Here is a 19,171-nt window from a genome sequence, read left to right as displayed (position 1 = left end):
CAAAAGATTTATCCTAATGTTAAGACCCAGGTTTGTTCCGGATACAAACAACTGTTTAAAAGTGAAAAATAATCTAATGGTGAAAGTACAAAGCAATTGTATCAAAAAATAAAATATAACATACCTAAGCTAACTAAACAGAACAATGATTACACAATGTTGAGACAATTACACAGTGCTTGTGTAGTAGATATACAAGTAATGAATAAAAAAAAATGAAAAAACCTTTATTCACACAAAAGTAAAATTACTAAAAAAATGCCACTGGATAACTGGCCCTTCTTGATAAGTATATATTTTGAACACTATTTACCACTTACATGGTTCTGCTCTTTCATCTGCAATACAGACACAAGAGAATGATAACCTGTAAGAGCTTTGTACTGAAAGTTAATAAGCATTCCCTTCATCACATTTCAAATATTGATGATACAATAATCATCATGTAAAATTATTAAAATTAAAGTTCACATCAAAAAAGCTTACAGGTTCACATTTCAAGGGGCATCTCAATTCTTCACAGACCTAATCCATAAAAAAAAAAAAAAAAAAAAAAGCTAACCCCAAACACCCATGCTGAACATCTCACACTTCTGCTACTCAGCCTGTTTCCCAGTACATATCACTACATTACATTCATGTGCTGTTTATAAAATTTTTATGAACAGGAATCATGAAAATTCAAGACTGACACCCTTTGGTAAGCTATCATGGTAGGCAAAATTCCAGTACTTACCTTAATACTAAAAAATATCACCACTGACCCCCACCATCACCAGTATTAATAGGCCATTGTTAATACCACCAACCACCATCAACCACCAACACTAAAATTATTAGTCATCTCTATTAACGTTAGGAATCTCCACAGCTAACATTACTGACTACGACTCCTAAAGTAACTCGATCATCATTGCTTAAGCAGTATGTGCCATCATGATGATCAATTGTAAACAAACATGGTGTTCAAGTTGTGGCATCATCAAAATTTACAGAAAAAAAAGACCCTGATGAATACAGATTCAGTATTTACCATAGTTTACTAAGCTGTCATAATGAACATGTCTATTGTAATATCTATATTTTTTACTGTTATATCTAAACATCTCTTATCATAACGAACTGCCAGTAAACATGAATACAATAATAAACGTATTTATGGTATGAACAGATATTTTTATTTCACTTTGTAACTATAATCCAGTAAATTTTAATTAGAATTTATAAAACACACTGCTTCAAACCTTACAGCAAACAGGTTTTCTTAGTATGTACAGAATAACTATAAAATAATCCCTCAACTATCTGAATTGCCATTATCCAGAACTTGAGATTATCCAACGCACCCGGAACAGGGGCCAAGACCCAAAGATTTATGATATACAGGGTCACAATCCCTAAACCAAAACAGTCAGGGCAAGCTGTGCTTCAGGTTTTTTTTTTTTTTTTTTTTTTTGGAACTGAAGGTTGCTCCTAAATATGCAAGCACATTTTATTTCCAACAATAACATTTTGTAAAACTCAAAAATATACAGCATAAAAAAACAATAATTTGCATATATACTCTTGAATTGTCTAATTTCATGTATCATGCAATCCTTAAATTTTGTTCCAAAACATGATTTCAGTATATATACTACCATGTATAGTGAGAGATGCATTTTCGGAACATTACAGGAGTATATGCTTAATGTGAAGCTTTCCTTTTTCGTTGATTACACTAGGCTACGATTTCTAAACCTGTCTCAGTTTCAGTAGATTTTACCGATTAGTCACATATAAGTTAGCTTCTGATTAATTAATAGGCCCAGGAGCAAAAGTTCAGTAGGTTAAGTGCGAACCACCGTACATTCAACCAGGCTAACCAAACTTGTGGCTTTTATAAGAATTCATTACTATTTCTTATAAAATTAACAACCACTTGTTACTGCATGCAAAACACTGGAATAAACAATAGCAGGTATGTACTGACAAACAACCGAATCTATTGGCCGATGTTAGTTACCATAACTAACACGAGTTAATTAAGAGTTGTGTTACAGTTGTCCACTACTTAAAAACTTGCTTATTTTTAAATGTGATTAAATACATAGAAAATATATTTTCATTCATCCTGCATGCAATATAGAAGGTGGTGTTAAAAAATTATGCCACTAAATTTAAGCTGAAGGTTATAGCTGTGGCTGAAGAAATGAGTAATGAGCAGGCTGAAAAACGTTCTGGAGGCAAAAGCAACTTCTGTACAGTACTTCATTTAATTGACTGCATTTACAAATATAGTAGTTGCATTTTTTATACTCCAGCTTTGGTAATTTACAAAAGAAAAGTATCTCAGAATTAAGTTTAATCCAGCGACTAATGAGTTACAACAGTAAAATGCAATCTGCTGATGATTTTAAGACTGTAAACAGAACCAGAATGCAAATGGCACGATTGCTTTGTTGATATTTTGTAATACGATAATAACAGGACATTACACACACTATAATCTGATACAGTAAAACATCAGTTTTATTAAAATTACCATTACATATTCTAAATACAACTATTATCTGCAATAGTCTCTCTCTCTCTCTCTCTTTCATCGACCGTAATACCTTATGACAATGCTCCATCCTCCACTAAAAAATTCTGGTTTTTAGAATTCCGGATGAAGAATTGTAAGCCTATACTGACATAAACAACCAAATCAAGAAACAGCTGACTGCCGACATCATTTATCGTAACTATCAAGTGTTTTTTAAGAGTTGTGTTAAAAGTTGTCAAGTGAAAAGTTGCCCATTCTGTGGAGGCTTCCTTAAGTTAAAATAAAATAAATTTTTATTCATCCTTCACATGGAAGAGAAGGTCTTAAAGAATTCCACTACTTACAGCTGCAGGTTATAGCTGTGGCTGAATAAAATGAATAATGGATGAATGGCTGCAAAATGTTTTGGAATAGGCAAAAACTATGAAGCTGGCAAAATCACATTTACTGCTTATGAAATCAAGTAATCTGCATGTTTCGAGCCCAACTTTGTTAATTTACAAGAAAAAGTACCCCCAGAGTTATGTTTCTTCTAGTAACTAATGACAATGAAAATGTCAGTAGTATCAGCTGAGATTTTGAGAATGTAAAAAAATATCAAATGCAAATGGTGTATGATGACAGTGTTTATATTCTGTAACACAATAACAATATGATAATACATGCAATATACTGTAATAGGAAACACCACGCAAAACAACTTTTAATGATGGCTGGGCAGCATGGGAAAGGAGGTCACTACAGTTAGGCTGTGTAGACAAACTCACTCAGAAGGAATTGTTTCGGAAGGTGGGTGGAGCTGGGGAGCTGTTTCCCTGGATGGAAGGAGGTTGGGATGCAGTGCTGAATAGGTGAAGAGGGCTAGGTAGATGTGTGACTTGCTAGAGCTTTTTTTGTTTAGTGTTGTTACTTTTATGATTTTATCTACATTTTACGCTATTCTCATTTATATTTTTACTGTATTTTCCCATTTTTTTAAATTTTGACAACCCAAAAGAAATGCAATCATGGGCTCAGGGTACGTACGTATGCCCACACTTATTCACTGGCATTAATGAACTTGTTAGAGCTTGTTTTATACAGTGTTTTATTAAGGATATATACAGTACAGTACTGTACAGTAACAAATGAAAAGAAAGAAAAGATATGGTAGAGAGAAAAAGAGAACCACTGATGTATTGCTTACACTGAAACCTATATAGTAACACACTCCTTCACTTTTTATTTATATTTTATTCTATTCTCATTTGTTTTTTTATTGTAATTTCTCATTTTTTATCTTTACAACCCAAAACAAATAACTCTGCGCATAGCGTATGTATGCACGCACACTCTTTCGCAGGCGTTGGTGGCACCAGATTTTTTTTTTGTACATTGCACAATATGTCGCCAACATCTTTCATTAAGGATATATACAGTACAGTACTATGCTGTAACAAAAGAAATGAAAGAAGAGAGATGGTAGAGAGAGAGAGAGAACCACTGATGTATCACTTACATTGAAACCTACATAATAACACACACTCCTTCACTTATTTAGATTTCATTCTATTCTCATTTATATTTTTTACTGTAATTTCTCATTTTTTATCTTTACAGCCCAAAAGATAAAGCAGCTGTGTGCGTAGATTATGTACGTACGCACATTTGTTCGCAGGCATTCGTGGCACCAATTTTTTTTTTTTTTGTAAATAGCACAATATGTTGGCAACATCAAAAAATTTGCATTTTAAATATTTTTTTGATGGAGAATAAATATAAACAGTGATAAAATATTCTATTTTTATATGTGCTAATCAAGTTTTTAGTCAACTAACCTCGTAATGAAATACTGTACAGTAAATCAAGCTAAGCAAACAAAAACAAAAAATGGGCAACACGTGATACAGTATTCTGCTAAGAAATGTACAAACAAACACACACTGTGAAAGAGGTAGGAAGAGGTTTACTTTTTTTCGTTGTACAATGTATTTTGGAGAAAATTATAACATTGTAAACTGTCATAGTGTGTTGCATACAAGAGAAAAAAAGTATACTTTTTGTGTAGTGTATTTTGGAGAAAACGGTAAAAACTGTTGTGTAAACTATCAGATTGTATTGCATAAAAGAAAAAAAAATGGGTTTCTGTATTTTTAGTGTTTCAGGTGAATGAAAAACATGGTGTAGCCTACCACATTGCGTGTTGCATACGAGAGGAAAAGAAGGCATTTGCTTTTTCAAGGGCATAGAGTTTACTTTGTTACAAATATGGGAAAATATGGTGGATAAATGCTTTTTTGATGGTGGTTGTTTTTAAGCATATTTACTGTTTACGGCTATGCTGTTTTGACAAGGTTAGGTGAGGAAGGGTACGGAGTTGGAGCTACTGTTTGCACATTCATAGAGCTACTGTTTTCACATTCATAGAGTTTTTACTCGCCACATCTGGAGTTCACCATTATCCAACAAGGCCTTGGCTCTACTTATCCAGATAATCGAGGGATTACTTGTATTTGCAATACATTAAAATATTTGTATTCATAACACTTAGTTAATTATTCTAGGGAAATTTTTAAAATATTTTCATAAGAAAGTGTTTGGAGTTCCTTTATGCCCAAGCGTACCCAAGGTCTGACCTTCCATATATACGGCATAGTGATTTTCGTGTCTGAAATGCCCAAAAACACAGCATGCAATGTTCCAGCCAGGCTTGAACTCTTGACAGCATTTTCATAATTTAAAAAAACTTCTGCAGATTACCCTTTTTCCATTCTGAAACATAACTGATTCAGTGTGAGGAGAATACTGTAACTGCCATTTTATTCTATTTTCAAAATTATAGATTCATTGTATAGTACAATTAATGTCTTCCAAATTATATAAGAACTGCTTGCTAGTTCCATATACGTCATAGAAAGGTTTTTTGCTGTAAAATTTAGGTAATTTTGCAAAAGAAAAACAATAAATAAATAAAATATAGCTATGAAATATTTACAGAACTCTAGTATAAAATAGCTATAGTTCTGTATATTATTATGGGTACTCAGCAGAGGAAAAAATGCATGAACTGTTAAAAGATCTAATGGGATTCACAAAACCAGAAAAGTGGGCTTTCTATTAAAATCTGATTTATTCTCACTAAAATAATCTAAGTATTTACCATAATGATTAAGTTTAAAATTTGTTTTCACTTACCATTGTTGCATACATGGAAACACATTACCAATCCCTACGAAATTTGAGTGTAAAGGTGTTACATTACAATTATTTTTTGCAATTTTATATGCTCCCAATACTTATTTGTAGTTTTTAGGTGCTTTCATTCCCTTTCCAAGCTACAGACTTTTAGTTTATCTCTAACTTTTTAGGAGTTGGATAATATAAAATGAACCTCAAATGAATAGTTTCATGGCTGCTTTCTTAATAAACAATTGCAAAATGTATTGACTTCATTCCTTTTTAACTGTTTTGTAAGAACTTGAAGTTGTTTGTTATAGCAATCATACAATTATACCGGTATTATCTATTAGCTCAGTGGTCTGGTTAAAATGCTTAATAATAATTATTTTCCTGGTTTCACAAGTCCTTCTCCTGTCCATAATTATTCTTACGTATCCATCTGTTATTTTGGTGTAAGAAGGTATATATGTCAACTATAAAAATCCAAATTATTCTCTTTCCAAGAAAACTAAACCCACAGGTAAAAAATCTACTATTAGATTACACACCAACTCTTCACTCAATTTAAGTTCCCGGTACCAAACTTCAAGAATAAATTTCACAAAGGAAATGTCAACAACTGATTTCTTTTCATTATTCCAACAACTTAATACTGGTAATAATAAACAAACATACTAACAGCACATTCTAGCCCTGATGTGCACATCAAATGTGCAACCATGGTATTATATGAACATGACTTTTAAAACCATAAATGCTACAATAATTATATACATCCTTGTGTTATAGTATGGTATTTTCCCATGTTAGCAACCAAAATATCTCCATGAATATCTGAATATTTTTTTGTAATATCTTTATAACTTGTGAACTTTTAGCATAATTAGGATGTTTAATTCTTACACATAAATCATTATAGGTGCTAAGAATTGCTTTCTTCAACCTTACTTCTCCTCACATGACCCTCAAAAAAGGTAATGCTCCTTGGAATCAGTCCTTGTATTTAGCCTATGTTTTGTATTTGATAACACTAAATCTAAACCCAGGATTTGCTACTTTTGTGAACAAGCTGCCTTTTAGATAGGAATGGCAGGTTGCACCTCTCTTAAGAGTTCTACCAACCTAGTTTTTAAATTTGTAATTACAGTCGCAACGACTGTCACCATTTAATACAGCAATGCTTGGGTTGTTTTTGTCCGTACTAAATAAAGTTGTCTGTTACTAAATAAAGTAAACTGGACATAACTCGCTTATTTTTCAAAGCTTAGTCAATACATTATCCACTGCGAGTTGACTGATTTTTTTTTACCTCACAAAATATTTATTTCAAGGCCTAAAAATTTATTTTTAAAAATTCTCCATAACCTTTTTATTGTATTAGAATACAAATACAACTACATACTACAAAAACACTAATTCAATCAAAATATGTTGAAAATAGTGAAAAGATAAATTTCAAACAATGAAAATTCCCAATTCACTAACGGACTTCCCCAAGTTTAACCTCAATTTTATAGTACTATACTGTAGATTGTATAAGGGAAAATTATGAAATGCTACTGGAGTGCACCTGAATTTCCTATGATATAGAACCTGCACTAATTTGAAATAGGCAATCATTGTTTTTTAATGTACGAAACATCAAAGCATACTACCTGTCAACTTATATTATCTTCAAACCAAAAATTCTGTAATAAGGCAAACTACAGTTACTTTACCAAATGTTTACAGCACAGTAAACTAATAAAAATTGACAACTTAAAAGTCCAAACCTTCATATTTCCAAAACTATTAATAATTATGTTATACAATATTAGGCAATAAGGCTGTTAATCATATGACCATATTTGCAGAGACTAATTTCACCAATACGAAACATTTTACTAATCTCTATCCACATTGAGTTAAAAGCCTGAAATTAGAAGTCTGAGTTTGTATGCTTTACCATAAGTAATCAACTAGACTTCATAACATAAAAAAGGTAAGAGAATCTACAGGTTAACACTGAAACATTATAAATTAGGGAAAATGAGATCAAGAAGAAGAAAAATAACATTTTGAACAACAGAGCCATTAGCACTATTTCTTTGTTAGTTGTGGCAATAAAAACCCATTGTACATGGAACCAACAACTGTGCAATCTCTTTTGTGACATCCACTGTGCAAAAACCATGAATAAGTGTGTTAATTGCATACATCCACCTAATGGCACAATCACATATTACGAATCTTGTAGAGCCTCGACACAAATATATCAGAAGCCATACAAAAAAATTTTTTCCTGACATCAGCATTACACTGCCAATTATGTTTGCACTTATTAACTTTGATAATTGTTTGCAATGGAAAAAAAGATTTATACCAGAAACACTTAGTTAAAAAAATATTTTATCACCTTGAAAACTAATGAATGATATATATCACTAACATGCATCAGTCCCATATAATAAATATATCATGTAAAAAAATACTCTCTCCAACACCTATAAGTATTACAAAAACTAATGTACAAGCACTTGTAAATCCTTTTCAATGATATAATACCAAACTGAAAAATTTCTATATACATTAACTTGAAAACTTAACACTACATTTACTTGAAATTTCAAAGACATACCTAAGCTTCAAAAGTATGTACTGTACATGGAATGCAGTAAGATTATAGAAATCCAACAGTTTAAAGCATCTGTCATAAATGAAACCATACATGTTCTCTGAACACTTGACATGTCGTAATCCAAAAGGTTATTCACCTTTCCAAAATTTTAAGATAAAAAGTACTAGAACCATTCATCCAATTAATTGGCTGCTAGATATCATTATACTCTAATCTAATTATGACATGCGTTAAAAAGATTTCAATTAAGTATTTCACAGCATGCTTAACCTATACAAAGGTGTATGTGGCACCAATTTACCTAATGATCTTAAATATCAATGTAAAGCACTCTGTTGTTAAATGGATGTGCTCTGCTTACAGTGTCTACAGTAAGACTAACATATATACTATGTTCTGCATTTTGTAGTAAATTCCACTTTTTCATAACTGAAGAGAGTTAGAATTCTGTTTGAGATTAGGGTATTTGATGTATATGATTAACATTATGATCATCATAATTGTTATTTAAACATCAAACAATAACTCAATTACATACTTGTAATATACTACAACTGTCAGAATAAAAGACTATACAACCCAGACCTCATGAGATATGGTCTACTCATCTCTTCAAACAGAAATGTCCAATTGTGCTATTAAAATCATTGGATAGCTTAAAAAATCAGGTTACTTTGTTTTCCTAAGGACACACCCACCTTTACAATATTTCATTATTGCTGTAAGCGCTTACTATTTTTATTAAATAACATACTTACAGTTTAAGAAGAACAAGCAATAAAGAAGTTTTGTCTACAGATAATCCAGATTAATGCCACATATTTCCTAATCAGAGAATGCAAACTTTATTTCGAAACAGTTAAAGTATGATCCTAACTCGATAGATATATAGAATACTGAAATAATTCATCACCTTTAAATATCTTTTCTTAAGTTTTTTTTTAAGCTGATGCATGTTAATGTTATTCTTCCTATGAAATTTCATCTAACAATAATATTTTATACAAAAAATCTATGATTATTTAACAGGTGGTCTCATGCTTTGTATGATTCAATTTGCAAGTGTACATAAGCTATTTATTTTTAACAGCATCGAAATTATAATCTGACTGGTACAAACCTTTAAAACGTTATAAATCATTAAAAATTACCACAATTAGAATAAGCTTTAAGCCACCAACTTACAATTCGTATAGAGGGCAAACAAAATTGTTTAAAAATGCTGTGAAGGGAGAAAGTGAGAGACAAGAAAATGACAGCAATTTGGAGAACTAGCCTCACCTGCGGCAGGAGGAATTACTACTTTGATATTGGTATCTGCAAGTAAACAAAGGGATGAATGCTTATTTCAAATCTATCAGAGATACATAACACTTGAGCACACCTTGACCCGCTTCTCCAGTAGCATTTACAACAAACTTGTTCTTCACATTTTTCATCTCCGGAACTCCATCAATTTCTTTTGTATGCTTATGATAAAGACTGTTTATGACAAAATTGTAGAATTTACAGGAAAAACTTTGTTAATATACATTACTCCTTAATAACCTTAAAACCAACAAAACAAAACCTTCATGCATTAAGTCTTAAAAACAAATTTTATGAGTGGGGACTGGATCATGCTACACAGCAAGTTAGAAAAATGTCATGCACCTTATAATTTTACTGCATAAAAAATCACAATACTTGGCTAAATGATATAAATAAATTACGAAGATTACACTATCCTCATACTGTACACTGTAATAAAGCAACCAAACCCCATAGGATCCAATCCCATCTGAGGCAAATAATTGTACCATATACTGATGATGATCTGAATATATGTGTGTGTGTGTGTGTGTGTGTGTGTGTGCGCGCGTTTTTAAATGACTTGGACACAGATTGCCTAATAGGGGTCAAATAAGGCCAACAAATTGCTACAGATCCATATTCTGTACAGTAAAAGTCATTTGGTCTGGCAAACAAGTTCATGAATCCAACTTCAAATTTTCTTGAATTCTGTACATCAACATCTAAAAATACTAGAATTGATATAAGCTGTGCTGTGTCCAACACATCCTTCAGGTGAAAAAATAAGCTGGTGAAAAGCTTAACCATTAACTAATGGTAGCAACACCAGAAAATTACTGATTCTAAATCATCCAAAGCAGATAAAACTTAAAAAAACAAACTTTCAAAAATACCAAATAAAGTAAAACTGCAAACTTATGTAGTATGGATAACTGACAACCATCAAGGGTAAAATATAAGATAGGACAACAAAAAATATAAAAAAAACCACAGACAATTCTGAAATTATTCAAAAGATCAACCCTTACTTAAGCTACTGCTGCAAAGATATTGTAGTTACTATTTTGCTTAACTAATCGCACCATGGACCTATAAGAAAGGACTTGATAAAATGAGACCAGGCCTCATTTATTAGAAGACTGCAGATTTCCAAAGCAAAATCACCATGTCAAACATTCTTTTCTGCCAGCAGGAATGTTGCTTTTCACTACCTTTAATATCAATCTTTCTATCTACATCTAAGTAAGTTGCCTGCTACTTCTCGGACATTCTATAGTGGCACAGTAGGCCACTTTACCTCCATACACTGGGTATACCTACTCTATGCTACAGACCTTTAGAGCACCTTCAGTTATCTCTGGAGTGGCCAACATACCAGTGAAAAATACAGCATCCCCATTATCATGATAATGTTAAATTCCCCGACCATTTTTCACAAATTCAGCCAAAAGGATCCTAGCATATATAGTCAACCCCCGGTATTCACGGGGGATGAGTACCACAACCCCCTACGAATAGCTAATATTAACGAATACTTGACACCCCAATAAAAATGCTTATAAATGCCTATTTTGATAGTTCAAACACCAAAAAGCCTCCTCTAAAAATGCTTTTACCAGAGTATTTTAATAGTTTTATCACAAAAAATGGATTTAGTCACAAAAATATGAAAATACAGTAATCAGCGAATATTTCTCTATGAAAAATACTGTGAATATGCAAATTTTCTGCGAATGTGAATATACGTTCCGCAGAAAAATCCGCGAATAGCTGAAGATGTGAATCTGGAACCGCAAGTAGGCGGGGGGTCTGCATAAATCAGCAAGGCAATCTTCTGCCTTCAAGGTAACACAGAGAGACCTACTCTCCTACTGACTTTAATTCAGGTGCCATATATTTATTGACTTGTTTGCATGTGCTATGTAGGAAACAGGTACTGCTGGCTTAGACAGCTTCAAATTTCAAGGCTGAACTACTTTATTCCTCCAGTTATTTATGTTTTGGTATCAGTAAGCAGGTACCAATTACATTATACTTCATATGGTTCACTGCCTACAATACTAAATGTTCTTTTATCCATTTACACCCAGCTGCATCGTTTTCTCCCTTTTCCCTCTTCTCCGTTTCCTGTGGTCTTTACTCATTAGCCATCCACCTCCAACTTTGCCTTGCCATTATTATTGGACTTCCTTCAAGATTATGTCCTTTGAGCATGCCTGTCAGCCTAGATTATCATCACAAACAGTTAAACCGGAGTACTAAGTTTACCTTAATTTTCACGGGGCTAGATAAAAGGGTTTGTTCTTAGTGATCACATTAGATCCTTTTTAAATTTAATTAGATAAGCTGAAAATAATGACACTTTGGATAAAATTTAATTCAAGCATTTTTTCCAATACCTGTACTTGGTATTTGTTGTTGGTTTGAAGTTGGACAACCATTAAAGAGGTTAAAATTTAAGTGCTTTTTTGCACCTCTGAATTTAGGAACTAGGTCATTTGGGTTATTCATCAAATATCAATAGTGCTGTAGAGTGCCAATTGGTTCAATCTGTTTAGTTATTGTCACATCCATTATTCAGTAACCTTTGCCATTTACTAAAATATGTTTTAAAGATAACAGCAAATCACTAACAGTAATAGGTATATTTAATCTAATCATACTGCAAGCTTTGGCTGCTTTATCAGCATTGTCCTTTCTTTAATGCCTACAACGGGAGGGAGCTGGCATATTTCAACATTCATACCACTTTCATTTACCATATATTCCCGTGTATAAGACGACCTTTAGATAAGACGAGGTAAAAAATTATGGCAAGTTTTCATGAATTTATCTCATATCTGTAGTAGAAGATGACTGCTAAATTACAAGACCATCTGTGTATAGGCTAGCTTTTCCAACAGGTATCTTATGAAATATTGGTTATCTAAAGATGATATTATATATGCTGTTTTACTTACTGTATCCATAGAAATTCAAAATGAAATAAAGCTGATTCTACATCATGTTTTTCTTACACATTTTGCCTAAAAGGGAAACCATTGTTTTGTTTAGGTTTCATCACCAATCACAAACAACCCCTAACAACAATACGGTAATGTGAGATAACTATCTTACATAATTATCGTTTGCATGACTGAATTTTGTTGAAAAATAAAGGTTGTATGTAATCCAAAAACTCTGTTATTTACCACCAAAATGATAATGAATTTTTCATGAATAATGAATATAATGTTATCATAAATGTTTTTACTACCATAATTACACTACCATTACAATTTCTGAACGGTTACCAAGAGATAAAGTTTGCTGTGAGCACAACCATAACTCAATGTTTAATTTTCTCAGCTGGGCTCGTATAGATAAAAGTTGATTTCGTTGATATGGAATTATTCCTTGAATAGGCTATTTATTATGAAGATATGCCAATAATATATAAAGTAAAAATAGTTTTATTACCTTTATTATCAGTTTATTTCATAAAGCCAATCTTTTCACGTATGTCGGTGGTTATTATGCCGAAGCTGAGGCTAGCCTACATATAAACATCACTTAGAATTCAAGGTTTGATTTTTAGAATGGTAATTTAAGACAACCCAAAAATTTTAGGGGTGAATTTTTTTAAGATTTAAAGGTCTTATACACAGAAATATACAATAATTAGTGGAATAAAGAAAAAAATTTGTTGAACAAAGGGATTTTTAAGGCAATTTTGAAGGGTTTCTAAAGCACATAGTCACTAATAATTACAAATTTCTGTTGTAGTACATTTTCAATAATCTCAACTGCTGACCACTTTGTAAACTATTCTGCTGTGAAAACACATGCTTTGCTGGGTGAGGAAAACTGCCTTGTTTCCTTAAACAGTGCTGCAGCAAATCCCACATCAGAACATCATTTGCATTTTTTCTTATTTTGCAAAATATGAACCTTCAAGTTTTATAGGTTCTATTGTAAGCCATCATTACATTCATGGGTATAAGCATATTTTTTTTATAAATAGGGGGAGTACAGACATGAACTTTGCACGGTCTAAGAAAACAGAAATTCTGGTGTTGAAGACTAAAAATTTTGTTAGATCTGGGAATGGTTTCTCTTCCAATGAAAAGCTTTTTACTTGAAGAGTCACTTGCCTGAATATCTATTGCACTTCCAATGCTATTAAGTCTCTGTGAAGCAAGAAAGGAAATCACCACTTTCAACTTGTACAGATTTAGAAAGTACCATGACACTCCAGTGATTCATTCTTCTTTGTTGTGAACTGTAGCTATGCTTTTTCAATAGTGAGTCTGATGCTGAGCCAAATATTTGGCTTACAGAGTCTAAAACGGATACGACAGTTGCTTTGTATAGTAGCATCATGGGTGATATGTCACTCCCCAAGTTTTATGTGGCATTATTTTACCAGTACTGTATAATGCATTTTTACTTTTGGCTTTTATGTAGGCAATGTGTGCTTTCCAGTTCAAGTGGGTATTTACAATTAAGCTTAAGAATTTTGCAGTTTGGTTAATATGTATCACTGTATACAGTTTCTAATTTTTAGTTTTGTATCAAAATTTAATTTCCACATGTCAAAAGTCTGATGTTCAGGACCAGACTGCCAGAACCAAAGTTACTGCAGATGAACAGCTTTTTGTCTTTAAGAACTGTATGTAGAAGAAGCAGAAGTAATATGAAACATAACAAGTTCTCAAACATTTGAATTTGAAAACTATTCTTAAGTAGAGTTTATATTGTCTCCAACCCTAGAGTAAGATTAATAAAACTATCTTTTTTCAAATCTTAAGATTTAAAAAAGATAGTGTGGCAGCATTTGGGATGTCCCATATTGACATTACAGACCATGCTGTAGTGACTGGGCTTTTGCATTTGATACTTTGCACTGCAAGTTGCAGATTTATTTAAGATTATTCCATGTACTGTACCTACGGTAGTTATGCCATCTGCTATACCACCTTGTCTGTTACCTCTTAACCTTTATGTTATGCATATTCACATTATGCAGTGTGCTCTCTCAGTCCAGCTAGTCAGTGAGAATTAATATTGGGGCATACCTGTGGATCAAGTTGTAAGGAGAGACTGTTAACAAACATATATTATTGTTATAATGTAGTTTAACCAAATCACAGCTGCAATTACAGTATATTGCTATAGAAAAAGCAGACAAGTGGGCCATCATCAGTAGGTATACAATTTTTCTGTAGAAAAACCAAAGCTGGAGTGTTTTTAAAGACATTCCAGCTTTATTAAAACTCAGTTTAGCAGACAAACATTATACCCAGTTCAAGCACTTAAGGTTTACCTAGAGATCATGGCAAACATCCCAGGAGGTCTGATTTTCCTACACCCTAGCATGAATAAATCTCTCTCTCTACAAGGGCTAAGAATAATTTTAGTGTCCCTCATTTGAAGGGCAAACCAACACTCCTTTCCTAGGCCACACGATATTAGGAAAGTAAGAATGTCGTTGGCCTTCTTCAGAAATGTCTCTTTCGAAGAAGTCTCCAAATGTACAGGGTGGTCATCAGTGAGTATTCTTGAAACAATACTGCCATGAGCTTGAACATATTTGACTACACTGTGTATTAGTAAGTGGTATGGTTAGTCCTAACCCCATGGGCACTACAGTGCAAAACCAGGGGTCTTTCTAATGGGTGGGTATGCTGACTATTGCTGGGAAAGGTGTGACAAGACTGCAACCATACCCAGCATACTTAGGTAAGTCACTACAGAACTTCACCCTTAAAATGTAAGTTCATGCTTAGTTTCTTGTTTTTTGTCACCAAAACCCAAAAGGGTTTAAATAAAGAATGGGGTTTGAAACTTGTGGCTTGACCTTGGACCAGAAATGTTATTTGTTTTTTCTTTGGGTTGTTGGGATTAAAATTTTGAGTGCTCAAGCCTTTCGTCACCTGTCAATTTCTTTGTAAAGCTCCTCTAGGACGAAACAGCGACTGCACTATTAAAAAACAGGTTTTGACGTAGGAAATACCTATTTTTGGCAATTTCTGTTGAGTCCTCAAAACCCTCCCACTTCTCTGATGAAAATGCATGGGATTTGGGCAAGGGATCATCCCACATTGACCAACAGCGAGTAATGGCCGCTGGTCTTTTACCAGCCCGGTCGTAAACAAGATAGCAGACGCACATGTGCAATAGTCACTTCTACTTCTTGCAGGTTTTGACATTGGAAAACTGGGTCCAGCTTTGCTGAAGATAAGAGAAAATGCCCTCTTATCTTTGAGTCAATTATACTCTATCACGTGTCATAGTGTTTTCATTATGACACAATACCTGGCTACAAGACCAGGCTAAAAGATATTTTTTTTTAATACTAGTCTAGCCACCATGGAGTGCTGGAACACCATAGAGGGTACCTCCTTGAGGACTCAACAACAGCTACCAAAAATAGGTTTTTCCTAGGTCAAAACCTGTTTGTTTAGGTATGCTATGGATAACAAATGAAGACTTTATTGCAGATGGTTTTTTTTTTTTAGGTAAGTGCAAAATTTTCTTGTTTTTCATAATTTTTACTCATTCCACCTACATAAGTTACTTTGGGAGATTTTTTTTATGCCATTGTAAAAAATCATTCAGCTACAAACAAAAACAAAATTGGGCAGTTTACCTTGAAAATTTTTGGAGCTACGAGTCTTTGACAAATAAAAGATGTCAAAATTTTTAAGCCTACTGCTCGAGTCACTGCCACTTCCCACAGACGTAATAGTTTATAAAGGTCATAAGAGAAAGGGTTAAAACTAAATCACTTTCTATAATGTCTACATACCCATCACTCCAAAATGGTACCATCTCACTTCTTAATTCAAGGTTATTTTGGTAACAGATATGTGCAATAACATCCATCAGTCCAGCAAGCTCCTGGTTTGGGCTTTCTTTAAAAGAAAAAAGTATTCTAGCATATTAGATCAAACCATTTGGTACTTTGATATATTGAAACATTCCCAAAATTATATTTGGGCTTCATTTTCACAATGCTAGGCAAGATGACAACAAGAGTCTTGTCTATCATGCCTACATAATCACCCCACACCCCGGGGGTACTTACTCTGACTCAAGACCACATATTTTGGCAATAACACATGGATATGTACTGTAAGGTCCATAAGTCCAGCAATCTCCACTGGTTTGAGAATTAAAAAAAAAAAAAAAAAAAAAAAAAAAAAAATCCCCTTGCACACTGAGTTAACTATTTGGTACTTAGCTACCATATTAAAAAATTCCCAAAAAATTCATTTGATGGCTTGAAATTTGCAAAGTCACCATCTTATGCAGTTTGATTTGGCCTATGAAAAATGCTATGTCAATAAAATTTACTGAACATCTGACCAATGAAAAACAGTATCTCAATAAAACTTAAAACTAAACAAACCTGGCAAAGAAGTAATTTCAGATAAACCTAGTCAGGTTCTTTTAGGTGTGGTAGCTCAAAATATCAAGGAAATGGTATCACATTTACCACTGCAATTTGAGCATTAACCATGATGGCATCAGAGAGGTAGCAAACTGGTTGGCTGTCATCATCTTGATGAAGCAAAAATTGAGTAATCTGCTCTCCTAAAATGTTTCTCCAGGTCAAAAAGCCACCTTAATTTATGACTTGTGAAACACGCTTTGGTACTTGATTAGTTGTTTTTAAGCCTAAATTTAAGACATTTAACCAGAGATGTCATATTCTCTTCTAGTTTATATAACCACAATAGGAATACAACAGTATTTTCTTGACTCTTCCCGCAAGAGAAGACCCTATCAGCATATATGTGCTTCCATCACTAATATGAAATAAAATGGTAAAAAGTGAAAAACAAATAATTCATAGTCCATGGAATGTACTTGGTCAAAAGAGGGTGTCGGGAGGGTAAAACAGCGATGCCATGGGTAGTTTCCTCATCATGACAATTGGCAATTATGACACTGTGATTCTTTAAAAGAAAACTTTTATTTATAAGAACTTATCGAATTATAATTCACGGCATTATTGAATTAATTATTGATGACAACACCATCTGAAAATAATGAAGGCAATGTGACAACGCTTTTTCATTTAGGACCTCTGTACTTTACAGTCTAGCAGTTATGAAGAGCCTTGGCAATAGGTAAAATGTAAGAAAAGCAAAAAACTTTAAAACTTTTAAAAAGAATACCAACAAGCCTAACAATTAATGAAAACGATGTAAGCTATATAAAACCCAAAATTTATTTACAAGGCTTATTATTTTCATTCCTTGAAGGACAGAGAGAGAGAGAGAGAGAGAGAGAGAGAGAGAGAGAGAGAGAGAGAGAGAGAGAGAGAGAGAGAGAGAGAAACATTTAAAGTCTGATTTAATTTTTGCTCACATGTCCTCTTGCCATGATGATACTATATTTCCAAAAGCAGCATTATCTCTAAACTCTGTTGTTTATATGAAAATGGAAATCAGGAAACACCATAGCAGATTACACTATAACAGGTCAAGGTCGGAGGATAGGTATCCACAATCCGTGAGTTACCTTTGAGAAACGGAAACATGTCAACAGTGACTGACCTCGGTGGATCACCTATAGGCCCTCAGATCCAAGTAGGTGCCACATTAACAAATTCTTGGTCTGTCTGGAACAAATTTGGCACACGTCCATGGGTTATGGAGGTGATGAAGGAATGTTATGCAAATCAAGTCATGAGTGACCTCTTTCTCAATTCTGGATAGTCTTTCAACTAACCTGCACAACTCTAGAAATTCAGAGCTTTGCAAGCGGAAGTACAACACTACTAGAAAAAATAAAAAGAATAATTGAACCTATATCACAAGAACTCCTAGGTTTTACAATTACCTCTCTCTAGTGTCAAAGGCAACAGGTGGCTGGAGGCCAGTAATGGATGTCTTGAAGCTGAACAAGTTCATGAATTTTATGAGATTATCCATGAATCACCCAATACTATTCTTCAGGCCATTCAGAGAGCGACTATTTTAACAGATCAAGGATACCTAATTCCGCATCCTATGAATATGGAATCCAGGAAGTATCTCCAATTTGCATTTACAGTGCTCCCCCATTTTTATGTGGGGACAGGTTCCAGAACCTATCACAGAAATGCAAAAATCCCCTCTTATAACTGCCAAATACCTTGTATCCCTTAAACTAAAATGCTTGTAACTACCTATTTTAAAATTTCACTGCTTAATTTGATATTTCAAGCAAAAATATACCTTAAATTACCATACTAAAATAATTTAATATTTCAAACAAAAGTACACCCCAAAACACCCAAATTAACTTTACATTACAGTACTCTCCTACTACTGTTACTCTTAAGTAGGTTACATACACCCTACAATGCTTATAACTGCCTATTTTTAACAGTTCATTGCTAAACTTGACAGTTCAAACAAAAATATACCTCAAATAATCATCCCAGAACACCCTAATATTTCAAAGTCATGTTGCAAAAATTAAGTATACTAGCCTATAACTGTTACAACTGTTACTCTTAAGTATCAAGTATCATTCAGACACGCACATTTTCTTTGGCCTACGTAACTTTGTGCATTGTTCTGTGCATACTGTAATGCACT

At 33.3% G+C, this 19,171-nt stretch overlaps 1 protein-coding gene across 18 annotated transcripts in view; it reads right to left on the bottom strand.

Moving 5' to 3' along the window:
- The window catches only part of shi (dynamin-1 shibire), a 367,093-nt gene that overhangs the window by 179,514 nt on the left and 168,408 nt on the right, over positions 1-19,171 (bottom strand). For 10 of the 18 annotated variants that reach the window (XM_067110067.1, XM_067110070.1, XM_067110073.1 and 7 more), the window contains exon 9: positions 9,585-9,620. The exons of the other annotated variants lie outside the window; for them this stretch is intronic. In XM_067110067.1, the coding sequence (XP_066966168.1) occupies positions 9,585-9,620 (36 nt within the window). The remainder of the gene's footprint in view (positions 1-9,584; positions 9,621-19,171) is intronic. 18 annotated transcript variants of the gene reach the window in all.

Source organism: Macrobrachium rosenbergii, chromosome 10 (assembly GCF_040412425.1).
Source record: "Macrobrachium rosenbergii isolate ZJJX-2024 chromosome 10, ASM4041242v1, whole genome shotgun sequence".
NCBI lineage: Eukaryota > Metazoa > Arthropoda > Malacostraca > Decapoda > Palaemonidae > Macrobrachium > Macrobrachium rosenbergii.
This window is presented reverse-complemented; position numbering and strand designations above follow the sequence as displayed.